Consider the following 26275-nt stretch of genomic DNA (forward strand, 5'->3'; position numbering starts at 1 on the left):
GCTGTTGGCGGCGAGCCTCGCGCCTCGCGCCCAGTGGGAGCGAGCCCGGCCCCCAGGCGGCCCGCGCTCCCGTCGGTGACGCTGGGGGACGCGATCAGCTTCAGGCACTCTAGCTACAGGGAGGGGGGCGGACCAGACGGACGGGGGTGGAGCCAGAGCCCCCCCCCTTCCACCCTCCCCCTCACACCCGGTGAGCGTGGGGCACCAGATCCCCCCCCTTCCCTTCGACCCGAGGAGCTGAGGAGATCCCGGCACGCGCGGGGTGGATGGGCGAAGCCCGGGCCCATGAGCGGGCTCCCGGAGGAGAGAGGGCTGGGGCCGCCGGGGGTGGCGCCGGGCTGTGACCGGCCTTCCGGGCTCGGGGCGGGCGATGGCCGCGCCGGGCACCGGCGGACGGCGGGGGAGCCCGGCCCCGCGCGCCGGCGTCCGGCGGGACACGCGGAGGTGGGCGGGGCCGCCCAGCACGTGGCCGCAGAGCCGCTCGGCGCCGGCGGGGGCTCCGCGCAGGGCCCCCGGGGCGGGAGCGCTCCTTCCGCACCGCCTCCCGCCCCCGGGGCCGGCGTCCCGGCCCCCGCGGATCTCCTCGATGGAGTCCCGAAGCCTCGCGAAGGCCCCGCCGTCCGGGGCCGAGCCGGGCGCGGGCGGGGCCTCAGCCGGGGGACACCACCCTGGGCGGAGCCGGGGCGGGGGCGGGGCCGGGGGCGGGGGCCGGAGCCGGGCGCGGGCGGGGCCTCAGCCGGGGGGACACCACCCTGGGCGGAGCCGGGGGCCGGGGGCGGGGCCGGGGCGGGGCCGGAGCCGGGCGCGGGCGGGGCCTCAGCCGGGGGACACCACCCCGGGCGGAGCCGGGGCCGGGGGCGGGGGCCGGAGCCGGGCGCGGGCGGGGCCTCAGCCGGGGGACACCACCCCTGGGCGGAGCCGGGGCCGGGGCGGGGGCCGGAGCCGGGGGCGGGGCCGGGCGCGGGCGGGGCCTCAGCCGGGGGGACACCACCCTGGGCGGAGCCGGGGCCGGGGGCGGGGCCGGAGCGGGGGCGGGCGGGGGCCTCAGCCGGGGGACACCACCCTGGGCGGAGCCGGGGCCGGGGGCGGGGGCCGGAGCCGGGGCGCGGGCGGGGCCTCAGCCGGGGGCGGGGCCGGGGCCTGGCCCGGGGGCGGGGCCTCAGCCGGGGGCGGGGCCGGAGCCGGGGGGCGGGGCCGGAGCCTGGCCCACGCCCAGGCGCAGCACGCGCGAAGACCCACCCGCCCCCTCCAGACAGAGCCCACCGTACCGCCCCACCTACACCTCACCTCCCCCCCCCACCCAGACCTCCACCCCCACCCAGACCTCACCTTCCCCCCACCGAGACCTGACCTCCCCCCTCAAAAAAGGCCTCCCCCCCACGTGCAAAGGCGCGCCCTCACTGCATGGACCCTGACTCAGTGCGCACCCCTCTCCACCCTGCCCGCCCTCCTCCCCAGCACGGCACCCCCCTCCTCAACCCGCCCTCCCCCCAGGACAGTCTCCCCACCCGGCCAGGACGCCTCACCTGGCCGGATCTCCGGTGGCTCCTCCACCGCACACTTCCTGGTTGGGCCCCGGCCAGGCCCTCCCTGATCGCCACCTGCCCCGGGGGACTTGCCCAGCCAGGCGCCCTGCCGCCTGGAGCCCCAGTTGGCACCTCGGGGAGCAGGCCTGGCCCTGCAGCCTGGAGCCCCAGCTCACGCCTCGGGGAGCAGGCCTGGACCTGAAACCCTGCAGCCTGGAGCCCCAGCTCACGCCCTGGGGAGCAGGCCTGGCCCTGCAGCCTGGAGCCCCAGCTCACGCCTCGGGGAGCAGGCCCGGCCCTGCAGCCTGGAGCCCCAGCTCGCACCCTGGGGAGCAGGCCTGGCCCTGAAACCCTGCAGCCTGGAGCTCCAGCTCACGCCCTGGGGAGCAGGCCCGGCCCTGCAGCCTGGAGCCCCAGCTCACACCTTGGGGAGCAGGCCCGGCCCTGCAGCCTGGAGCCCAGCTCCTGCCCCGGGGAGCAGGCCCGGCCCTGAAAACCCTGCAGCCTGGAGCCCCAGTTGGCACCTTGGGGAGCAGGCCCGGCCCTGAAACCCTGCAGCCTGGAGCCCCAGCTCACGCCCTGGGGAGCAGGGCCCGGCCCTGCAGCCTGGAGCCCCCAGCTCACACCTTGGGGAGCAAGCCCGGCCCTGCAGCCCTGCAGCCTGGAGCCCCAGCTCACGCCCTGGGGAGCAGGGCCCGGCCCTGCAGCCTGGAGCCCCAGCTCCTGCCCCGGGAGCAGGCCCGGCCCTGAAACCCTGCAGCCTGGAGCCCCAGTTGGCACCTTGGGGAGCAGGCCCGGCCCTGAAACCCTGCAGCCCTGGAACCCCAGCTCACGCCCTGGGGAGCAGGCCGGCCCTGCAGCCTGGAGCCCAGCTCGCGCCCTGGGGAGCAGGCCTGGCCCTGCAGCCTGGAGCCCCAGCTCACGACTCAGGGAGCAGGCCCGGCCCTGCAGCCTGGAGCCCCAGCTCACACCTTGGGGAGCAGGCCTGGCCCTGAAACCCTGCAGCCTGGAGCCCCAGCTCACGACTCAGGGAGCAGGCCCGGCCCTGCAGCCTGGAGCCCCAGCTCACACCTTGGGGAGCAGGCCTGGCCCTGCAGCCTGGAGCCCCAGCTCACGACTCAGGGAGCAGGCCCAGCCTGCAGCCTGGAGCCCCAGCTCGCGCCCTGGGGAGCAGGCCCCGGCCCTGCAGCCTGGAGCCCCAGCTCCTGCCCCTGGGAGCAGGCCGGCCCTGCAGCCTGGAACCCCAGCTCACGCCTCGGGGAGCAGGCCCGGCCCTGCAGCCTGGAGCCCCAGCTCCTGCCCCTGGGAGCAGGCCCGGCCCTGCAGCCTGGAACCCCAGCTCACGCCTAGGGGAGCAGGCCCGGCCCTGCAGCCTGGAGCCCCAGCTCACGCCCCGGGGAGCAGGCCCGGCCCTGCAGCCTGGAGCCCCAGCTCACGCCCTGGGGAGCAGGCCCGGCCCTGCAGCCTGGAGCCCCAGCTCACACCCTGGGAAGCAGGCCCGGCCTGCAGCCTGGAGCCCAGCTCACGCCCCGGGGAGCAGGCCCGGCGCGCAGCCTCGGGGGGGAGGGGACCCCGATGCGTCCCCTGCACGACCCCGAGCCTGGTGCCCATCACACTGCACAGGAGCGAGACACCTCCCCACCTTTTGTGAACTTTTTTATTATATATTTTTTTGTTAAATTTCTTTGCATTTTTTTTCCTGCAAGACTCGGTGTTGGCGGCACTGTTGTATAACGTCAATCCCCAATCCCAGGAAATAGAAACCAGAAGGAAAGGTTGAGCGGGAGGGAGGGAGGGAGGCAGGCCGAGGAGTGAACAGAGTTTGACTAGAAAAAAAAGGAGGGGGGGTGTGGTGGGCGTTCCTGGCTGGGCCGCTCCTCAGGGAGGGGGTGGCAGGCAGCTGGCCTCGGCCTCATGCAGGGGAGGGGGACCGGTCCCCTTCCCCGGGGCTTCCTGTCCCCAGGGGAGAAGCTGGGGCCACACAGCAGCCGCGTGCTGCCCTCTCCTCTTGGACTCCCACCGTGGCCCTGCCTGGGGCTGAGACAGCGGCTTCCTTGGCTCCCACCAGACCCTCGCGGTGATGGGGGACCGCGCGGAGACTCGTGGGCCCCTCCTGTCATTCCTGGGTCCATCCTTCAGGGAGCGCCTCCCCCCCCCACCCCTCCGCCACTGCCGGAGCTGGGGGCCGGGCGGCACCCCTGCAGCGGACGTGTCTCCCCGCCGGCCTCCCTCTGGAATCGAATCAAAGGCCACGAGTGGGTCCTGGCCGCGGAGGCAGGGGAGGGCAGCCGCAGAAGCTGGCGGGGGTGGGGTGGGGGGGAGGGCCTGGCCGTGTGGATCGCGCCCCTCCTTCGCACAGTGCTCCAGGCCTGCCCCGATCCTCGGCGGCCCTCCCGGGGGTGGGAGGGGGACTGGGCCAGGGAGGACACACCCCGGCAAGTCTAGGGAGTTTTCCATGCTCCACTTCCCTTCTCTCCCCCGGAAGCATGGAGGTAGGCAGGAGCCTAGCCGGGCCCCGCGAGGTGAGACAAAAACCCTCCAAGGTAAGAGTCAAGATGGCTCCTGCCCCAGCTTTCCATCGGGGCCAGGAAGCTGCAGGGGCGCAGCGAGTACCTAGTCCTTCATTCCGTGACCCCTTCTCCAGTTCCTTCCTCCTCTCCGCTCAGGAGGCTCCGCAGGACACCATGCCCCACCCTCGGCGGCGGAGGTTCGGGTGAACTAAGAAAAGCTGGGGAGGGCGGGGGGGGGGGAGTGGGGGGGCAATGGTCTGACTTAGATTTGTATGCCTCAGAGAAGAAGGCGACTCTGAGAGAGAAAAGCCCTTCATATGTAAACAATCTAGAGAGAGAAGGGACTGGGTGGAGAGGGAGGAGGAAGACAGATCCGGAATAAAGGAGATACTCCAAAAGAAGAAAGGGGGAAGGGGAGACAGGAAGAAAGGGGCTCAGAAAAGAAAGGGCCGGGGCGAAGGAAAGAGGACGGGAGAACACACAACCAGGACTAGGGAAGGAGAAGAAGGCAGGTTGGAGGGGCGGAGAGGCCCGGAAGTCGCCTCAGGTGAGGAGCTGGGAGAACAGGAACGCCAGGCTGAGGTCCAGGAGGGCCACGGCTCCTACCACCAGGGGGGTTGGCAGCGCCCTAGAGAGAGGCGGGGGGGGGGGGGGGAGCGGTGTCAGGGCCCGGCTCCGGCCAAGGGGCCCCGGTGCCTCCGGGCGGGTGAGGCCAGGGGCCGGGCCGGGCCCCGCCTCCCCCCACCAGCGCCGCATCCGCTGGGCCAGGCAGAAGGTGCCTGGCCTTACAGCAGACATTGGCAGCAGCTGCCCCTGCTGCAGCGAGGCAGAGGGATGCAGGGCGAGGATGCGGTTGCTAGGAGACGGGAGAAGGCTCCAAACCAATGCGCGCAGAGCGCTCCCAGGGAACCCCACCTTTCCAGTTCCCGGCTCTCCCCACCTCTCCCTCCGTTTCTCCTCTTCCCAGAGGAGGGAGAGAGGAGGGGACCATTTTTTTTCCTTTTTTATTTCTGGGCACCAAGACAGAAAGTGCGGAGGTGGGGGCGGGGTGGAGTAGGAAACTGGGAGCTGAAATGATATGGAAAGGGAACAGGGGGGGAAAATGTTCTGGTTCTACCATTAATTATTAGCTTGGAACCAGGGGCAAGTCACTTTGAAGCGCTCCGGGCCTCAGTTTCCCCATCTGTCATGGGAGGGAGCGGGACTTGAAGGTCTCTAGGGTGTTGTCCAGCGTGAACTGTTGTGTGTTTTTTTGAGGTGGGGTATTGCCCAAAGCTGACCAGGTGGAGCACGCTGAGGCGAAATGAAAGCCACCCAGGAGATCGGACAGAGGGCTGGAGGTTGGAGGCCGGGCTTTGAAAAGAGAGCCCCGAGGGGGAGGGGGAGGGGTGTCTCACCGGCTGGGGCAGGCCCTCGGGGTGACACCGAGGGGGAGGGGGAGGGGTGCTTCACCGGCTGGGCAGGCCTGGGGTGGCACCGAGGGGGAGGGGGAGAGGGAGGGGTGTCTCACCGGCTGGGCAGGCCTCGGGGTGGCACCGAGGGGGAGGGGGGAGAGGGAGGGTGTCTCACCGGCTGGGCAGGCCTCGGGGTGGCACCGAGGGGGAGGGGGAGAGGGAGGGGTGCCTCACCGGCTGGGCAGGCCTCGGGGTGGCACCGAGGGGGAGGGGGAGGGGGAGGGGGAGGGGTGCCTCACCGGCTGGGCAGGCCTCGGGGTGGCACCGAGGGGGAGGGGGAGAGGGAGGGGTGCCTCACCGGCTGGGCAGGCCTCGGGGTGGCACCGAGGGGGAGGGGGAGGGGTGTCTCACCGGCTGGGCAGGCCCTGGGGTGGCACCGAGGGGGAGGGGGAGAGGGAGGGGTGTCTCACCGGCTGGGCAGGCCTGGGGTGACACCGAGGGGGAGGGGGAGAGGGAGGGGGTGCCTCACCGGCTGGGCAGGCCTCGGGGTGGCACCGAGGGGGAGGGGGGAGGGGGAGGGGGTGTCTCACCGGCTGGGCAGGCCTCGGGGTGACACCGAGGGGGACGGGGAGAGGGAGGGGTGCCTCACCGGCTGGGCAGGCCTCGGGGTGACACCGAGGGGGAGGGGGGAGAGGGAGGGGTGTCTCACGGCTGGGCAGGCCTCTCGGTGGGCAGCAGGCTCCTCCAAGTCTTCGGCCGGGCACCCGGCATCAGGACCCCTGGAGGACGGGCCCCTCAGGACCGGGGTGGTGACAGGCGTGGACTCCGAGCCCCCCGGGGCCCCTCGGCTTGGGCAGGGGCTCTTCATCTTCCCCTTCCTCCTCCCGGAGGCTTCCGGAACTGTCGCTGCAGCCCCCGAGGAGCGGGAGCCGCCCCGGGGCCCCCAGCCCTTGCACCCCGGCCTCGTCCTCGGCCTCGTAGCCGGCCAGCTCTTCCGCCGGCCCCCCGGGCCCCCCCCCACTCCTCGGGCCACGCCGCGGGCTGGAGAAGGGGCCCCAGTCTCCCCCGGGAGGCAGTGGGCTGCGGCAGGCCGGGGGCCGCCAGGGGCGGGGGGGAGGAGACGGGGCTGCCGGGCGGCTCGGGGGAGCCCTCGGAGGGCGTCAGTCCCGTTCTCATACACCCCGGGGCTGTCCTCCTCCAAGGGCTCGGTGTCGGAGCCTTCCGAGTCGTGCCGGGGTCTGCGCCCTGCCGGCGACGGCCCGGGGTCAGCGGGGCCTCTGCGGCCCGAGACCAGAGCGCCGGAGGCTTCCCCCAGACGGGCGGCCGTCAGGACTGCACCCCCCGGCCCCCCTCACCCGGCTGCTAAGCTCCCAGTGCCACGGCCCGGACGACGGGCCCCGCCACGGCCTCGACGGCCCGGCTTCTCCCCGCCCCTGGGTCCGGGAGCGTCCCCCCTCCCCCACACGGGAACCCCTCCATACCCCGCCCCGAGGGGCCTCCCTCCCCAGGACGCCCCTCACCTGGGGCCTCGAGCATGGGCTGCAGGTCCTGGGCTATCAGCTTGGCCATGCGCGCGGCTCCGCGGCCTTCTCGGCGACGCCGCTGGCGGCCACGGCCTTCAGGAGGGCTTCGGCGGCCCTGTCGGCCCGGGGGAGGCGTGATGAGCGCGCCCCCACTGCGAGCAGGCACGCCCTCCGCCCGCCACCTTCCCCCGCGCTGCGCTCACCTCTGGGGTGCCCGCCAGAGGCCCCCCTCCAGGCATGCCCTCGAGCTTCCCTCTCCGGGCTCGCTCACACCCTTCCTGTCCTGGCGTGCTGTAGTAACACTGCCAGGTGCTGGAGCTGAGAGCCCCGGCCCTGCTGGAGCCGAGAGCCCCGGCCCTGCTGGAGCCGAGAGCCCCGGCCCTGCTGGAGCCGAGAGCCCCGGCCCTGGAGGAGCCGAGAGCCCCGGCCCTGGAGGAGCCGAGAGCCCCGGCCCTGCTGGAGCTGAGAGCCCCGGCCCTGCTGGAGCCGAGAGCCCCGGCCCTGCTCGCCCCGGGGGCCGGGCCTGCCTGCTCTCGGCGCGCTCTCCCCGCACACAGTGCCGCTGGGAACCTGCAGCCGGCGTTCTCCCGTGGTGGGTGCCTCCTGGGCCCCCTGGAGTCACCTGTCTTCCTGTGGGGTTCGGGGTGCTACCCTGTTACCTCGGTCCTGTCCGAGCAATTCCACCTGCCCTCAGCGACCTCCTCGAGTCCTAACTCTTCCAGCACGGACTTCCTGGCCGGAGGACGCTTGCTCCCTCTCCGCGGCAGTCACGGCTCCCTTCCAGTCCACCCCACCGCGCTCCACTCCTTAGATACCCATCGCCTGAAGCACTCAGTCCTTACGCCCGGTGCTTTCTCCGAGTTCTCTCTAACGTCGGGTGCATTAACTTACCCTTCCCTTTTGCCTCTCCGATTGGTCTTAGAGTGCTTAGAATCGTTAGGTTGGTTCTGTAATCCCTGATTGAGATGTGGCATAAAGGTGCAGAGATAGTGGTGATCAGATGTGCTTGCCACGGGTGTGCATGGACTCAGACCTACGACTCCCTTCTGACCACAGGTCCCGTCCCTTCTATCTGGCTTAGAACGCAGCTCGGGGGCTGGGGATATGGCCTAGCGGCAAGAGTGCTCGCCTCGTATACATGAGGCCCCTGGGTTCGATTCCCCAGCACCACATATACAGAAAATGGCCAGAAGCGGTGCTGCGGCTCAAGTGGCAGAGTGCTAGCCTTGAGCAAAAAGAAGCCAGGGACGGTGCTCAGGCCCTGAGTGCAAGCTCCAGGACTGGCAAAAAAAAAAAAAAAAGAAAAGAAAAGAAGAAAGCAGTTTGGATCTAGGGGCGGTGGTGTCCAGCGTAGTGTTAGGCTCACCTCTTGTGTTGTTTTTTTTTTTTTTTGCCAGTCCTGGGGCTTGATCTCAGGCCTGGGGTGCTGTCTGTGAGATGCTTTTGCTCAAGGCTAGCACGCTACCACCTGAGCCACGGCGCCACTTCCGGCTTTTTCTGTGTATGTGGTGCTGTGGAAGTGAACCCAGGGCTAGGCAAGCGCTCCACCACCAGGCCGCACTCCCCGGCCCCCTCGCCCCTTGTTTATGCACTGGGGAACTGAACCCAGGGCTAGGCAAGCACTCCACCACCAGGCCGCACTCCGGCCCTCGCCCCTTGTTTATGCACTTGGGAAGACACAGTCGGCTTCCTTCCCTCAAACCTCTGAACATCAAGGAGCTTCAGAGCTCCTTTGGAGGGATTTCAGATGCTGTTTGTCTTAGGGCTTTCCCACGGCACAGGACTAATCCTGTCCTGACACTGGTTTGATCTCGGGGTTCAAGATGTGACAGTGCTGCCTTGCCGTGAGTTCTGTGGAAGGCTGTAACGTGTGCAGGGAGCTGTGTTTTTGTGTGTGGCAGGGGTAGATGATCAGGTCCAGACAGTAGCCTTCATCTGCACTCAGGCATCAGGTCAGGTTGAAGCTACCTGGCAGATGCACCTGTGCGGAGGCTCTGCTGTTTCCATGGTCGCAGTAGCCAATCAGAGTTGGTGCAGGCCTGTTGCTGGGGAGACCAACCAGCCTCCTCCCCACTGCCTGATCCTCTAGCTACTGAGATCAGGGTTTTTTGTTTTTTTTTCCCGCACATGCCTCCACCCTATCTTGCCCAAAATGTTCTGTGGGGCTCTGATCTCCCAGTTCCCGGTGTAACGTCCGCATTCGGTATCGGCACGCGTAGATACATCTGTAGATGCACCGTCTGGCTTAGTCATTTACTCTAGATTGGAGGCACACCACACACCCACATACACACACCAAAACACACACCACAACCTGTCACCCATGATGCCCGATTCACTGGAACATGTTTGTAATCTCCTGATCTCTGGCCCTCTGAAACAATTGCCAATGTATCTCCTAACTAGGCCCCCGTTCTGCTTATTTATTTAGACTTTTCTGACAGGAGGTCTCACTGTGCAGCCCAGGCTTGCTTTGAACCTTCAATACACCTGCCGTGCTGGAATTAGAGGCCTGAATCACACTCTACCTGGCTTACATCCCATTTAAAGATCATCCGGCATATAAAAACTCAATGCGCAAGCAGTGTAGACCAAGGGCCCATAAATGCCATTGCAATTTCTTCTTGTTATCTTTAGGAGCCGTGCTGTAGATCTCAGTAGTCCTAAGACATGGGTGCTAGCAAAAGCTCTTGGAATGTGGATAATCTAAGTGAAAATGACATGCTGCAAATATAAAGTAGACACTAGATTCAGACAGCTCAAAAGAAGGCAAATTCTCAGTGATGTAATACTGATGGCGAGCTGAAATGGCATTTTGAAAATAGTAGTTTAACTACAAATATGCTATTAAATTCATTTCATCTGCTCTTTTTCTTTTTGTTTGGGGCTGGTTTGGGGCTCGGGTCTCACGTGTACCTCATCGTACTTCACCTCTCCTCTCCTAGCCACACCCCCAGCCCTCTTTTCATTAGGAAAAAGTAAAAAAGGAGCTAGTGGAAAACAAAAATTACACATTTGGCTTCCTGGACATTTCTGCAAGGTTCCCGACTTAGGGAAATGCACTCTGATTCGCAGCAAGGAAACCTCATTTACAGGCCAGCCTCCTCCCCCTCAACCTTTACCAGTTGGGTAAAAGAAAGCAGAGGAGGCAAGCCCGGGGAAGACCAGTTTCCCGGGGGTGTCGTTGAGCTGCCCAATCTAGACCTCCTCAAGGCCCGGGGCTGAAAGGGGCTCGGGCTGGAGCCCATTTAGGAAGGGACGGGTCTGCTCGGGACGGAGCGATGCCGACTGGGGGCCCCGTCGGTGTTGTAAGAGGTTCCTGGGCCTGCACGACGCTACCTGGCTACACCCGCACAAGACAGACCCACGCTCTCACAGCGCCCACCGGCACACACCTGTAGCCTCACGTCCAAGCGGCCCCCCTTCCCAGGCGATCCGGGCCCGGCCCTGGGCCCCCCGCCCCTACCTCGGCACCCAGGTCCCCGGCGGCACCCACCTGGCGGCGGCGATTTCCTGGCGCTGGCGGGCGGCGCTCACGGCGCGCCGGGCCCCCTCGACGGCCCGGTCCACCTTCTCCTTGACTTTGCCCCGCCTGAGGGCCAGGGGCAGGAGGCTGCGGACGCGCCCTCCGTGCACCAGGCGGTTGCGCTTGTACTTGCCCTCCTCGCGCGAGCCGTCGGGGCGGGTGGTGCGCCCGTAGCCGTGCCGCCGGTTTGCCCAGCCACTCGCCCTCGTAGCGCAGCCCGTTGGAGCGCTGGCTCACGCCGAAGCCGCTGCGCCGGTCGGCGCGCCACTCGCCGGCGTACACCTCGGTGGCCGAGCCCTCGATGAGCGCGGGCGGCGCGGGCGCGGGGGGCCCCGCCGGCCTCGGGGCCCGGGGGCCCCGCGCCGCCGCCGCCTCGCCGCCCGCCTCGCCGCGCAGGGAGCCGCGCTTGCTGCCCAGGGAGCCGCGGCGCCCGCCGGCCCGGAGCCCGCTCAGCAGCAGCGAGCGGCGGAAGAAGCCCGCCCGCGGCCGGCGCGCGCTTCCGCGAGGCCGCGCCGTCGGGGTCCCCGGGCCCGGCCCAGCACGAAGCCGCCGCGCGAGCCCGAGGCCGGGCTGCCCCCCTCGTCCCCGGGCAGCGGCGGCGGCGGCGGCGGCGTCGGGGGGTCGCTGGGGCCCGAGTCCAGCGAGGTGCGGCGCGGGGAGCGCAGCAGCGCGGCCTGGTGGGTAGGGCACGCTCTGGCGCACGCCGTAGCCATGGCGCTTCCCGGACCTGCCACTGGCCCTGGTAGGTGCCTGGGGGGGCGGGGGGGGTGGAGGAGTCAGAGCAGAGCCCCGCTCCCCGTCCTCCCCCTCCCCGTCCTCCCCCCTCCACGTCCTCCCCCCCCCTCCCCGTCCTCCCCCTCCCCAGCCCCAGCGCCCGGTGGCAGTGGAGCCCGGGAAGCCGTCGGGGCGGTGGGGGACCACCGGGGCGAGCCGCCCTCCCTCCCCCGGGCCGGGCGGGCCCCCGGGCACCTCCGTCGGAGTAGGTCTCGGTGCCGTAGCCGTCCTGGAAGCCGTCCTTCCAGAGCCCCGCGTAGCGCAGGCCCGACGCGCTCTCCCACACGCCGCTGCGCCCCTTCAGCCCGCCCAGCCACTCGCCGCGGTACGTCCAGCGGCTCTTGCGCTCCACGCCCAGCCCCTCGCGCTTGCCCTCTGCCGCCAGTGGCCGCGGTAGCTGTGCCCGCCGGGCCCCGCGAAGACGCCCAGCGACTCGAAGCCGTGCGCCCAGCGGCCGCTGTACTCGCCCTGGGCGCCGGGGCCCCGTGCACACGCCGTAGCCATGGGCCCGCCCCGCCTCCCAGCCCCCCACGTAGCAGCCCCCGTCGTCAAAGTCGAACTTGCCCCCGGGGGACATGCACGAAGCTCGCGCGGCCCCGGGGCTGGGCGGCCGGGCGAGGCCTGGGGGCGCGGCGGCTAGACGGGCGCCGGGCGGCGGGGCCCCGGCGCGGACCGGCAGGGCCGGGGCCCTCATCCTGAGCGGCTGCGGGGAGACGGAGAGAGGGCGAGAGGGCGGGGGAGAGGGGCGCGCGTGGAGAGCGGGTCCCCCGCCCCCGCCCCCCACCCCGCGCGCGCGCCCCCGGCCCCCGCCCCGCCCGCCGGCGGCCGCTCCCGCCCCGCCCCTCCCTCCCTCCGGGGAGCCGGGGAGCCGGGAAGCCGGCGCCTCCCCTCCCCTCCCCCCCCCAGGACCGGCGGCCGCCGGGCGCCCCGGGGTGGGGACGGCGAGGGAGGGGGCGCCGGGGGGGGGAGGGCGCGGGGGAGAGGGCGGACCCCGGCGGGCAGGTGGGGGGGCTCGGGGAGGAGGGCGCGGGGAGGAGGGCGGACCCCGGCGGGCAGGTGGCGGGGGGGGGGCGGATGGGGCGTGGGAGGGGGGCTCGAGGCTGGGGAGGAGGGCGGACCCCGGCGGGCAGGTGGCGGGGGGGGGGCGGGCGGATGGGGGCGTGGGAGGGGGCTCGAGGGCTGGGGAGGAGGGCGGACCCCGGCGGGCAGGTGGGGGGGCGATGGGGGCGTGGGGGGGCGCGGGGAGGAGGGCGGACCCCGGCGGGCGGGTGGGGGGGGCGGATGGGGGGCGTGGGGGGGGCGCGGGGAGGAGGGCGGACCCCGGCGGGCAGGTGGGGGGGGGCGGGATGGGGGCGTGGGGGGGCGCGGGGAGGAGGGCGGACCCCGGCGGGCAGGTGGGGGGGCTCGGGAGGAAGGCGCGGGGAGGAGGGCGGACCCCGGCGGGCAGGTGGCGGGGGGGGCGGATGGGGGCGTGGGGGGGCGCGGGGGGAGGGCGGACCCCGGCGGGCAGGTGGCGGGGGAGGGGGGCGGGAGGGGGGGAGGAGGGCGGACCCCGGCGGGCAGGTGGCGGGGGGAGGGGGCGGGAGGGGGGGAGGAGGGCGGACCCGGCGGGCAGGTGGGCGGGGGAGGGGGGCGGGAGGGGGGGAGGAGGGCGGACCCGGCGGGCAGGTGGCGGGGGAGGGGGGCGGGAGGGGGGGAGGAGGGCGGACCCGGCGGGCAGGTGGCGGGGGAGGGGGCGGGAGGGGGGGGAGGAGGGCGGACCCGGCGGGCAGGTGGCGGGGGGAGGGGGCGGGAGGGGGGGAGGAGGGCGGACCCCGGCGGGCAGGTGGCGGGGGAGGGGGCGGGAGGGGGGGGGAGGCCGGCCGGCCGGCGGGGCGCGGGCTACTCACCGAGCGCGCTGGGGCCCAGGCTGCCCCCCGGGCGCCGCTGTCCATGGCCCCGGCGCCTCCGCTGCCGCCCGGCCGGGCCGGCCGAGCCCGCTCCCCGCCGGGGCGGCCGCTCCAGCCCGGGGCCGGCGGGCGGGGAGCCGCGGGGCCGGCGCGCGGTGCGGGGTCCGCCTCGGTGCGGGGCGGCGGGGAGCGGGGAGCCGGGCGGGCGCGGGCGGCCGGGAGGGGCGCCGGGGGGGATCAGTCTCCCCTCGGTGGCGGCGAGAGGCGAATCGAGATCAGGATTCCGATCCATGGCCGCGCCGCCGATCGATGTGGGCTCCGTCCGGCGTGACGGGGGAGGCCGGGCCGGCGATTTAAAGGGGCCGAGGGCGGCGGGCGGGCGGGCGGGCGGCGCGGGGCCGGGGCGCGGGGCGCGGGGCGCGGGGCCCGGGCGGGGGACGCGGCCGGCGAGCGCAGCGCGGAGCGGCGCCGAGACCCCCGGGGTGGGAAGGAACCACCGGGCGGCGGCACGCGGCGCGGCGGCGGGGAGGAGGGAGGGGAGCCAGGGGAGGAGACTGATGAGAAGATGGGGAGGCGGGGGGGGGGGGGGGCGCAGCCCGGCGGGGGAGGAGAGATGTCGGGGAGGCCGGGAGAGGGCGCGAGCAGCACAAAGAACGAGGTGCCGGGGTGACGGCCGAGGTGCGGTGGGGCCGCGAGGGAGACCCCCCTCCAGGGCCGTGGAGGAAGGGGGGGGAGGGCGAGAGAAATGGATCCGGAGGCGGGCGGGAGGGAGCGAGCGAGCGAGCTCTGCAGAGGAGAGGGAAGGCTAGGGTGGAGGCCCAGGGAGGCCCGGAGGGGGGGGACCGGCCAGTGCTGGACAGCGCCCGGAGGCCTTGGGGCACCCAGGCTCCCATCCATCCGCCCCACTGCCCTCCCTAGGACAGCCCTGGAGGGGGCCTCGCCGCCCGGACCTCCCCAGCAGGGCTGAGGGCAGGCCCTGCCCTGCCCCGCCCCAGCACCCCTGCCCCTTCTCTCCGGCCCGAGGGGAAAGGCCGGGCTGTTCTGATTGGGCTAGGGGAGAAGGATCGAGCTCCTGAAGCCTGGGGGGTCTGGGGTCTTCATTTCTGCAAACCTGGAAATAAAGATGCATATTACCCCCCCCCCCACACACACACCGCAAAGGAAGAGGCGTATTTGGGCAAGGCCTGCCTGTGGCAAAGCCCCTTTCCGGCCACCGCCCCTGTGTGTCCAGTCACCAGAGGGGTAGCACCTCCGGCCTTGCAAGCACCCCCCCCCCCCAAACTCGGCCTCCTCAGACTGCATCCACCCCTGTCTCTCAACACCTAAGCGTGTGGAAAGGACACTTCCATCATGCACTGGAGGGTAAGTAGCGACACACAATTTGCCCAAAGTGTGCCCACACGGGGGCTTGAACTCAGGACCTCATGCTCTCTCATGGGGCTTTTTGCTCATTGCCACCTTCCTACTGCTTGAGCCCTACCTCGACTTCCCTCTTCTTGCTGGTTCATTGGAGTCTCGTGGCTTTGTCTGCCTGGGCTGGCTTGTGGGTCCTCAGACCCCAGTCCCCTGAGAGTAGCCAGGATCGTAGTCCTGAGCCGTCGGTGTCTGCCCGATGGCTTTGATTTTCACGTGAGGCCTGTACCTTCCTTCCACGACTCTCTCCCCTTCATCCCTGACTTTATGGAGAAGAGAATTAAGGAGCCAGGCCCAGAAGGGGCCGTCACTCACCAGAGACACACAGCAGAGCTGGCAGAAGGAGGATTAGAACATTCAGACGTGTGTGTGTGTGTGTGTGTGTGTGTGCGTGCACGCTGGGGATTGGATTCAGGGCCTTGGGCAAAGCACAGACTGTACTACTCATGTACATTCAACTCCAGATTATTTGAGTCCTGCAATTTCTCCCAGGATTCCATGTGCTTTGAAGCCTCCCTTCGATTCAAGGGCTCCATTTCGAGTACTTTGATAAAATGAAGAATATAAAGATTATAATAAAAGAATTTCCCTGCGTTTCCCCCAAACACTGTTTGTCTACACATTTACGTGAGGAGAAACCTATAGACTTTAAGCCTCTGGAGCAGAGAGGTTTTTTGTTTTTTTCTTCTTTCTGGTTTTAAGACAAGGTCTTGCTATGTAGTCCGGGCTGGCTTGGATTTGTGATTCTCCTGCCTTAGCCTCTACCGAGGGGAGATGATAAGCATACACCGCTGAGCCTAGCAGAGAACACATTTTAGGTGTTTGGCAACAAAACAATGCAACTATGAGTTCCCTTCACACGTGGTGATTGGTAGAACATTCATTCATTCATTTCTCCTCTGATCAAATATCTACATAGTTTATTGTGTATCAGGTTTATGCCCAAGATTTTATAGTGGCGCTTCCTACCAAACAGAGAAGATGACCACACGATTCCAGTGTGGCTAGTATCACAAGGAGTTCATAGGCTGGAACAGGGAGTAGGGGAGGAACTTAACTTTCTGTGCTGGCTCTCCGGGAAAGAGGCCTTCCAGATGAATCCACAAGAGAACTCTGCAGCAAGCCCAGTTAGCTCCTTCCATGTCCACAGAGTGACTTGTCCCTAAGATTCCTCTCCCCCAAAAGAGAAGAGAGATCAACATAGGAGGCTGGGAGACCTTGTCCTATATGGTTATTTGTTTGTTGTTTTGAGACAAGATTTTGCTATATAGAGCAGGCTGACTTCAACTTGCTCTGTACTTCCTGAGTACTTGGATTTCAGGCATTCAGCACCATGCTCAGCCTGGAAGTTGGGAGGTAGTTCTTTGTTTATAGGGCGATTCTGTGCTGATGCTGAGCTGCAAGTGAAGGTTCAGGGTCCAATGCAGTCAGAAAGCAATCCTGAACAAGAATACCCTGGAAACTGTGAGCCAGGGGTTCACAACCGTGAGCTTATTAGGTACTTAGGAGTCTGGGGGATCAGGATGGCGGTTCACAGCCAGCCTGGGCGGGAAAGTCTGTGAGACTCTTACCTCCAGTGAGCTGGCATAGAGCTCAGAGAGTCGTAGCCCTGGCCCTGAGGTCGAGCCGCAGTACTAGAAAAGTAAAAATAAAAGTATTGCGCTGGGATGTACAGGCCACCTAGTTTTAGGCCCTTCTGTCTCTCTGTGGGAGACAGCCATCCAGTCCTTTCCGGCTGTGTTCCCAACAGGTCCTCAGTTCTCTCTGTCACGGCAGGGGGTACTTTCCACCACCAGAGCGACCGGCTCGCCTTGCCACCATTTATCAACTGTCACGTGTCACGGGGAAGGAAGGGCACTAATGCAGATGAAGCAGGCCCACGCGTGCAGCGCTGGGCACCGGATTTGTGTGACCTCATCCACCCCGTCACGAATGCCGCAGCTGAGCCATCTCGGCTAGAGGCCAAAAGTTGGCTTCCGAAGATGGACAACCTGAGCACATCCCCTGCTTCTTCTGAGCTTCCCTGGTGCGTCTCTGGACTAGGAGTCCTATCACGGACTCTGACGTGTATTGGGAGGTTGAAATGATTGTGCACGAGCAGTCCTATGCCAAGACACGAGGGGACACCACCCCGCATGGGGTTCGGTCCACGTAAATGTCAAGTAAATAGTAGCCTGAAAAATGGCTTGACAGGATTCCAGTTTTAGGGGGACTGAATGTTGACTCAGAAGTTAATTTGCACTCGGTTCCATAGCTAATGTATGGCAGTTCTTGGCTCTCAATATAGAGCAGACTCCCAAGTTAATATGTTTTAATAAGTACGTGTGGTGGTGATAGAGGTTAAACTCTTGACAAAAGTGAGACGTCCCTTGTAGAATTAGGAAAATGTGGCTGGGGGCTGGCAACACGCTGGCCGTCCTAGCAGCTTCGGGGTCTGAGGTCTGAGGATGAGGGTTTGAAGCTAGCCCGGGCAGGAACGTCTGTCGGGATCTACCTACAGTTGATCCCAGAAAGCTGGGAGTGGGGCTGTGGCTCACGTGGTATAGCACCAGCCCTGATCAGAAAAGTTAAGGGACAATGCCCAGGCCCTGAGTTCAAGCTCCTGTCGTGAGGCATGGTGCCCACGTGGGCGTGCGCACACGCGTGCACACACACACACAAGCATTAGGGAAACACACACACTTAAGAAGGAAAATAAAAACATCGCCTGTGTTTTTATTATATAACACTTTAGTATATCTTCAGAGTCGCTTCCCTGCGTTTGTTATTTAACAGAATTAGCAGTTGCACGTTCAATTCTGTAGTCTCATTCGCGTAGCTTTACGTTGTAAGCATTTCTTCATGCCATTAGAACATTCTTGAATCTGTTTTGTATACATATTGCATTTTATGAGAGAAACACATTATGTAATAAATGCACTGTATATGACACTAAGCTATCTTTTACATGTGTTTTTTTTTTTGACAGTGACAGGGTTTGCTCTCAGGGCCTTCCGCCAGCGAGTGCTAAGATGAAGAACCCGTTGCCGTGAGCACAGGCGTCTGGTCTCTGCTGCCTGGCTGCCTGGCGTGGGCTGCTGCCTTGTCACACACTCTCAGTGGCCATGGGCAGAAACGCCAGGAACGGGGGGCACAAAGGAGATTTGCCTTCCTTGAAGTTACAATGTCAGGTTGGCAGAGCCGTGACGAAGCACAGACACACACACACACACACACACACACACACACCTAGGCATTCTCTCTTGCTCTTCAGGGCCTCTTTACAAACTTTGGATAGATATGAATCAAAACATCAACTTAAGGAAAATAGGGGGCTGGGGATATGGCCTAGTGGTAGAGTGCTCGCCTCATATGCATGAAGCCCTGGGATCCAAGAGGGGAGGGCGAGGCGCAGGGCGCGGCTCGGGAGGGAGGGAGGGAGGGAGGGGGGGGAGGGGGAGGCACAGGGTGGGGCTCGGGAGGGAGGGAGGGGGAGGGGGAGGCACAGGGTGGGGCTCGGGAGGGAGGGAGGGGGAGGGGGAGGCACAGGGTGGGGCTCGGGAGGGAGGGAGGGGGAGGGGGAGGCACAGGGTGGGGCTCGGGAAGGAGGGAGGGAGGGGGAGGCACAGGGTGGGGCTCGGGAAGGAGGGAGGGAGGGGGAGGGGGAGGCGCAGGGCCTCCGCGGTGGGATCCTGGCCGGCCTTCCGGGGCGACCCCGCGCAGGCCTCTCCCGTGACTTTCCACAAGGCCTCCAGGGCCGCGGCCCCCGGGAGGGGGAGCACCCCTGGGGCCCGCGGCTTTCCGGAAGGAGGACGATCGCACAGACCGTCCGGCTAGAGGCGCGTCGGGGCGCGGGCCTCGCTGTGCGCGCGTCGCGTGTGATGGAGAACACGGACAGTCACCCGCTGGCCTCTCGTGTTGTCACGTGGACAAGGCCGCGTGCAGACCCCCTGACCGAGGCGACGCGGGCAGAGCCGCCCGGCCAGGGCTTCCACGGTGCAGGACAGAGGCGCAGAGAATCCTCTCTTGCTTTTGCCACGGAGGACGGCCACGCCACACGCTCCTGGCGAGACGACGCGGGGTCCTGAACACGGACAGCGCCGCCCGCCACACGGCCTCCCAGCAGGACCCGCCGCGCCGGCAAACAGCCCACCTGCAGGGGCCCAGTTACTGGGCGGAGCACCCCGAGAACCAGGCACTGCGCCTCCTGTTTCAGCCGCCCAGGAGGGGCATCTGTGCAGACGCTCCGGGCTTGAGGAGACGTCTCCACTCCCGTCCGTCCATCGCCTGACCTGAGGAGACGTCGCCATTCCTGTCCGTCCATCTCCTGACCTGACAGGACGTCTCCATTCCCGTCCGTCCATCTCCTGACCTGAGGAGACGTCGCCATTCCCGTCCGTCCATCTCCTGACCTGACGGGACGTCTCCACTCCTGTCCGTCCATCTCCTGACTCGAGGAGACGTCTCCACTCCCCGCCCAGTCCCCAGAGTGGACGGAGCTTGCAGCACGACACCTGCTGGGGCTGCCGTTGCGGCTCTAAAGGAGGGTTGCCCACCGCCACGCCAGTGGCTCTGTGAACTCGTGTGCCTCCCCCTCGGAGGGGGAGAGGCCAGCTGGCTCCCCCCCTCCCCCCGGAGCAGCACCGGCCGCGCACCTCCCCCAGCGAGCGGTGACCGTGACAGCGTAGCCACCGCGACTCCCCCGCCGCCGCCTGGCGCTCACGGGCGGTTCCCCCGCCCCGCACCCCTTCCTAGCTGTCATGACGCCGCCTCCCCCACGGACAGACAAGTGACCGAGGCCCGCATCGCCTCGCCAACGGAAGGCTGCCGTACTCAGCTGCCAGAGACCCTGAAGCGAGCCACGGCGGGTTGTCCTCAGAGGCCACGGGACACGGCCGTGAGGCCTGCGCCCCACAGAGACCCCGCCCCCCCGCTGCCAGGCCTGAGGTGACCCCGAAGGCAACCCGCCGCCCAGACCCACTTACCCGCCAAGAAGGGGCACCAGGAGAAACAGCGCGAGGTGCCTGTCGCCTGGACAACGAAGGGACCAAGCTTTATACCTTTAAACACCCGCCCGTCCTCCAAGAGCGGAGGGCGACCTGGTTGGAAACACCGCGGCGGCGACAGCTAGCTCATCAGGGAGGACGTGACCTTAGGCAGGCGCTGGGAGGGAGTCCTGCCACCGGAGCCCCCGCAGAGCTGAGGACCAGGCCCCCCAACACCTGCGGCTCGGGGTACGCACTGGGGCTGCGTCTCCCACCAGCATTACACACGAAGCCCCAGCCCTCCAAACGGCAAAGGGAGGAGCACTCGAGCCCCGGCTGCCAAAGAGACTCGGGGAGCAGAGGAGTTAACGCAGGACGGGACCACTTTGCGCACGCGCACGCGCGTGCAAGAAACGAGCGCCCGCCATCAGGCGTGGCCAGGGCCGTGGACATCAGGTGGAGACGCTCGTCCCACAGACCCGACACCACAGTGGACACGGTCCCGCACGAACCGGTGCCCCCCCCCCCCCCCGCCAACCAGAGCGGCAGCCAGACCCACGCGGCTCCCGCCTGCCAGGGCTCGGGAATCGTCCCCGCCCACCGTCCTCCGCGATGGACTCGGGCTGCCAGTGATGATCTGGAAACCTGGGAACCTGCGCCCCTCAAGGACGGCTCAACACCAAAGCAGGTACCCCAAACCTCATGGGGCAGTCGAGTTAAACCGCTGCCTACCGGGCTTCATCCAGAAGAAGTTAAGCGGGTGAAGGCGGCTGAGCGCGATCTTAACGCTACACCCGACGTCAGTCACACTCACGCCTACAAGGAGAAGCCACCAGAACGGACTCAACAGCCCCTTCCCCCAGCCGTGCCCCAGCGCCGCAAGCGGACACGGGATCCGGACGAAGGGGTGCGTTCCAGGGACACGCTCCTCCAGGGCCCCAGAACTCACACAGACCGCGACTTGAGCGACCCCGGCCGACGGGCGCCCTCCAGGGGAAGGGAGATACCTGCGCTAAAAGAAGAACGTTTACTTCCGTGCCAGCTGTGGGGCCCGCCCGCCGGGCCTGGCATCCTCAGAGGCGGCTCCAGCTGGCCCCGCCTCCCAGCCTTGGGACCACCTGTACCTGTGGGCCGCCCCTCAGGGAGGTCCCTCGGAGCTCCGCCCTGACGGACAGCTCAGGCAGCCAATCCCAGCCCCTACGTAGGTGCACGTGCCCCTCCCCTTCCGCCGCCCTCCGACCCCTTTAAAAGAACAGCTCATTGCCGCCATTAAACCAGTCTTAGCGCTGACTGGCTCCCGGGCTGTCTGTGTGTCCTCCGTCGAGAGGGGGGCTGGGTGGCGGTCTGTCAGCCCCCTGTATCCTCTTCCTGGACCCGTCCGCGTGGGGCGTGCTATCCCGTCTCTCCTGCAGGACAGGAGAGCGCGGGCGGCTAAAAACCCCCGGCAGCCAGCTGCAACAAAACAGGAAACAGCTATGAAGAAACGTTATGAGGAGCTACAATACATTCCTTCTGGAACATTCGGTCACAAGTAATGAGCCATGTCGAAAAACATTCCGACCAGCCACCCAAAGAAGTTTGTCAAGAACATGAAGTGATAGAAGGAAAAAAGGGACTCTAACATATAGCTATAAGCAGACAAACATAGCCTTTAATAAGCACTTAAAATGTATTAAAGCTTGTAGATGAAGATAACAAACCAGTTATCAAAACCCTCTTGGAATTTTCAACTAATGGAAGTACGAGATACTGACATACATGTCACAGCATGAAAAAAAAACCAACATTGATATACCTGATCAGGAGTGAAATGTACCGGGACATTAACTTCAACAGAAACAGTTTACAAAATAAAGTGAATGAACTAGATACTATCCAGATGAGAGATGACCAAATAAAAAGACAGAAGAAGGGACTAGGAATGTAGCTTAGCAGTAGAGCGCTTGCCTTGCATGCGTGAAGACCTGGGTTCGATTCCTCAGCACCACATAAACAGAAAAAGCCAAAATGGCACTGTGGCTCAAGTGGCAGAGTGCTAGCCTTAAACAAAAAGAAGCCAGGGACAGTGCTCAGGCCCTGAGTCCAAGCCCCAGGACTGACACACACACACACACACACACACACACACACACAAAGACAGAAAGATGAAACCACCATTAGGTTTTCCTATCAACACAGACAAGGGAAAACAACAGGAGACACAAAAACCAATTTCTCTATCCAGAAATGGGATAGGTAAACCTAGGTATAAATTGAAGGAGAAACAAAAAGCAAGTTACAACAACAATAACAACAAAATAGACTGAAAACTGATAGGAACATGATCAATACCCAATAGAAGATGCTTCAAGCACCACAAAGAAGCATCCAGAAGACACCAAGAATGAGTCCAACACATTTCCTACAATGACTCATGAACTAAGAACTGGAAGAGACACACAAAAATGCCTCTAGAAGGAAGTCTTTTGATTGGAAGATGATGGAGAATTTCTACCATAGATCCTCATTTTGAAGTTTTTCATAACCATATTTTAGCTATAGAACACGGATTCTGTCTTCATAGATAAGAACACTAGCGAAGTGTCTGGAGTCTTACTAGACTGTGATTAACATCTCAGCAAACGGAAACTTGTACAACATTTTGTTTGAAAATTTCCTCACAATTTCCTTGACACATCAAGTGGGCTGTTATTTCCCATAGCAGGGGTAATCACGAAGCGTGAGTTTACTCTGCAGGCTCCAGCCCCCCAAATGCCTGCCTTCAGGCAAACTGAGGGCTGCTGGCCAGTCATGGGTGGGAATGTGGTCCAGTGTTTCCGCAATGCTCCGCCATAGAAAGGTAGAATCCATTTTATGTGTTTCAGAAATTGTGATGGAAGTCTTTAAATATAAATTCCCATTTTATTTATATATAAAATACATTTATCTAAATTAGGCTAGAAACAGAATGCTCCACTGTGACTTCAGTTTTAGTGAATTTACTTTTACAGCTTTGAAAACCTTCACACAACGAACAATTTCAAAAACAATTTTCCAGAAATCTTCATTCGTATGTGGAATGAGTTTATATACAATTAGATGACATTCTCCTTCAGAAAATAAAATCGGACTAACATAGAATTCTTTGAGGCCATTTTCTTTTTCTTTTTCTCTTCCTCAGGCTTGAACTCCGGGCCTGGGCGCTGTCCCTGAGCAACTTTGCTCTAGGCTAACGCTCTACCACCTGAGCCACGGCAAACCTTCCAGCTTTTTCTGTGATTAATTGGAGATAAGAGTCTCACAGGCTTCCCTGCCTGGGCTGGAGTAGCCAGGATTACAGGCGTGAGCTACTGGTGTCTGGCTCAAGGCACTTTTAATTACCAGCCTTTACCATCCCCGGTAATGTGTGCTGTTGTTTAAAAACGTACTCATAAAATCATTTAAATCCTATTGGTGATGATAATTATGAGAAGGAAAAGTCTGCCTGAGAAGGAGGGTGAACGGTCTCGGTGAGAGACTCAGAGGAGGGCGGGTGCCGGGGCGCTTGAGGGAACGGTGAAACGTGAACGCACCTGAGAACGCAGGAGTCTCTTGGCATCAGACTTCACAGTGAACCTGATGTGAGAGGGGACTGGAAGGAGGTGGACAAAGGCACAGAAGAAGCCAGCACTGACGTGACGGACAAAGTCATGACACGTGCTAATTAGTTTTTTATTGCCGTGAAAACAGCTTAGGGGAGGTAAAGTTGACCTGGCTCACGATTTCAGACGATTGTGGCAGAGAGGGGATTGCAGAAGAGAAAGGAAGGAAAAGTCCTTGAATCTTTAATAGCCGCTTAATCTTGAACTGTTTGGATGCACCATTGTTTGTTGAACTATATTATTATAGCATTTCTTACAGTACTTATACTATTTTGCCATTAAAAATGAACATGTTTGGGGCTGGGAACGTGGCTTAGCGGTACAGCGCTCGCCTGCCATGCACGAAGCCCTGGGTGCGATTCCTCAGCGCCACATACACAGAAAAGGCCGGAAGTGGCGCCGTGGCTCAGGTGGTAGAGTGCTAGCCTTGAGAAAAGAAGCCAGGGACAGTGCTCAGGCCCTGAGTTCAAGCCCCAGGACTGGTTAAAAAAAAAGAAAAGGACATATGTGTACATAAATATTTTTATCTGATTTTTTTAAAAACACACTTTATCATGGAAAAAATGTAAACACACACCGAAGTAAACAAGATACAATAAAGAACCTCCATGTACCTCTCATCTATCTTAGCAATGACCATTTTTTTGGTTAGTTTTCCTTTTTTCTCTTTCCTATTCATTTCAAATTCTGGGTATTATGTTAGTGCATTGATTTCTCCAAGTTGAAATTTCTGGTGTGTGGTCCTGGGGATTGAACCCAGGTCTCGAGTATGGTGGGGAAGTGCTCTACCACCCCCCACCCCCGCTGGGAGCAGCCCCTCGAGCAGGGAGAAACCTGGGGACGCTCGTCCATGGGGCACCTACCTGGGGGTCGGGGGAGAGGGTAGCATGGCCACCGCCAGATAATGCCTTTCCTTTGTCTGGCTACCGCTGGCAGGAGGCAGCTCCTGTCTGCCTGCCGCTCGGATCGTGATTCCAGAGTGCTGGGCAAGGCCGTTTCCCCCGTCTGCCTCCCGCGGCTTGCTGGAAGGGAGACTGGCTGGCAGAAGCCACGCTCGGAAGCACGAGAAGTGGAAAACCCACTCTCCTTCTGGCTACGTCTCTGTGCGACTGAGCTTAGTACTGGCATTGTGGGCTAAAGGACCAACGGCGAGCTCAGAGGACAGGGAACCCCGTGAGACTGGGCAGACAGGTGTGCCCACTCTTACTCCCCACTTTAGGGAGAGAACAATAGCCATGGACTCCATGTCCCCCAAAGTCTAGTGTCTTCTGGTAGCCATCCTCCTTTCTAAATCCTCTGCTTCCTGTGGTGACCGCGAAGACGGTAGGCGTTGGAAAAGGGTTACTTGGGGGCCAGGCCGAGGGGCTGGACCTCCTCGCCATCCAGGGGGAAGGGCCTGGAAGCTCCCCGGGACGCGATGGAGTAGGGAAGGGGAAGCGGGCAGGCCTCAACGCCCTGGACACCCAATGGGGCCATCCCGCACCTGTGCACCCCCCAAGGCACTGCGCCTCACACCGCACAGGTGCACGGAGAGGGGCGGCTTGAATGACTGGGCGGGGGGTGCCGAGGATCAGGGAGGGAAGGCGGATCGCAGGCCAGCGGCCCGGAAGCCTGTCCTTGGAGCCCCGGGTGGTAGGCCAGCTACGATGCCAATAAGGTAACAGCCGGCTAGGCCTCCTTCCTTCCTTCCTTCCTTCCTTCCTCCCTCCCTCCCTCCCTCCTTCCCTCCCTCCCTCCCTCCCTCCCTCCCTCTCTCCCTCCCTCCCTCCCTGCTTCCCTCCCTCCTCTTTCTTTCTCTCTCTCTTTCCTTCCTAGTACTGGAGCTTGAACTCAGGTACTGTCTTTGTTTGTTCTATGACTTGAGCCACAGCCCCCCCTCCTTTTTTTTTTGTTTTTGAGATTAATCGGAGACGAGAGTGTCACAGATTCTCTTGCCCAGACTGGCTTCGAACTGCAGTTCTCAGATGTCAGCTTCCTGAGTAGCTAGGATTACAGGCGTGAGCCACCGGTTTCTGGCTTCCAGACAAGTTTCTTATTACTGGGGCGCAGATATAAGTGTTTTTTCCCTGCCCAGTATAACTTGTTCTAATTCTTGATCCCTGTGCAAGCATGAATGAGAGGTGGGATTACTATCCATGATGCTCTCAGAGCAACGCAGGCTTGCTGTGTAGCAGAAAGAGAATCAGGGAGCCTGGAGAGGCTGAGGGTCAAGGCCAGAGTCCAGCAATCACACCCCAAATCCCAAAGCAGGGCTCCCCCACGTGGATGAGAATGGCTTGTACTTGTGCATAAGGGTAGCCTGAAGCTACAGCACGCGACGCGAAGGCAGCCGGGAGCAGCCTGGTGGTGGAAGGGCCACGGTGCGCGCGTGAGTCCGGGGTGTGCGGCCTCGGACTTTCAGTGCTTCCTCTGGACTCAGAATTCACGCTCTCACTTCCCCAGGCGGGATTTCACCTCTGGCAGCTGCAACGGCTGCTTCTCACCGAACTTCCCTATTAAGTAGGAAACAAGCAGGTGTTGGGCTGATTAACATCTCATTGACTCTCTCGGATGAAAATAGAAAAGCTGAAAAAAGGTATTTAAGAAGTGACATCTTCGAAGAAAAAGACGGGAACAACCGTTTGAAACGAAGAGCCAGAAGACACAGCGCTGGTGGGCTCAGCTCTCGTCCTCCCGGAGCCGCCCTCGCTCTCGCTTTATCCTTGTACGCGTGCCAGGGCGTTCCCGCCGCGAGGCTGGCTTCCGCCTCCACGCTCGCTCAGGGGAGTCTCCACGGGAGCACACGACGCGTCCTCGCTGTCCCGTCGCGTCCTCGCGAGGCCGTGGCGCAGGACGACCGCCGGGTCCGGGACGGAGACGCCGGGGTCGGGCTTGCTCAGCGTGCTCCTGCTCTGGTGGGCGAGAGATACAAGATGGCGCCCCGGGATAGGTCCGGCTTCCCACGCTGGCAGCCCGGAGAGGGAGTGTGGAAGGGAGTGGGGGGGGGGAGGTGCCCCCCCAGACCAGCAGGCACGGCAGTTGGCCCAGGAAGAAGGTGCATTGTGCAGATGAGGCGGGAGGTACTAATCACCGCCGCTTCCCGAAGGCTTTCTGTGCCCGAGACCTGCACTGTTCTAGATGTTTCTCATCGAATCCC

At 63.8% G+C, this 26275-nt stretch overlaps 1 protein-coding gene across 1 annotated transcript; it reads right to left on the minus strand.

Annotated features, from left to right (window-relative positions):
- Nucleotides 1-3245: 3245 nt before the first annotated feature.
- On the minus strand, nucleotides 3246-11830 carry Jph4 (junctophilin 4). The gene is given in 17 exon segments (XM_048362801.1): nucleotides 3246-4664; nucleotides 6140-6162; nucleotides 6164-6271; nucleotides 6273-6542; nucleotides 6544-6597; nucleotides 6599-6675; nucleotides 6951-7007; nucleotides 7010-7068; nucleotides 10450-10667; nucleotides 10669-10956; nucleotides 10958-11014; nucleotides 11016-11159; nucleotides 11161-11205; nucleotides 11207-11229; nucleotides 11449-11626; nucleotides 11629-11736; nucleotides 11738-11830. Coding segments are annotated over 17 exon segments (1887 nt in total). The 3' UTR covers nucleotides 3246-4579.
- Between the last annotated feature and the right edge of the window lie 14445 nt (nucleotides 11831-26275).

This window comes from Perognathus longimembris, chromosome 14 (assembly GCF_023159225.1).
Source record: "Perognathus longimembris pacificus isolate PPM17 chromosome 14, ASM2315922v1, whole genome shotgun sequence".
NCBI classification, from domain to species: domain Eukaryota; kingdom Metazoa; phylum Chordata; class Mammalia; order Rodentia; family Heteromyidae; genus Perognathus; species Perognathus longimembris.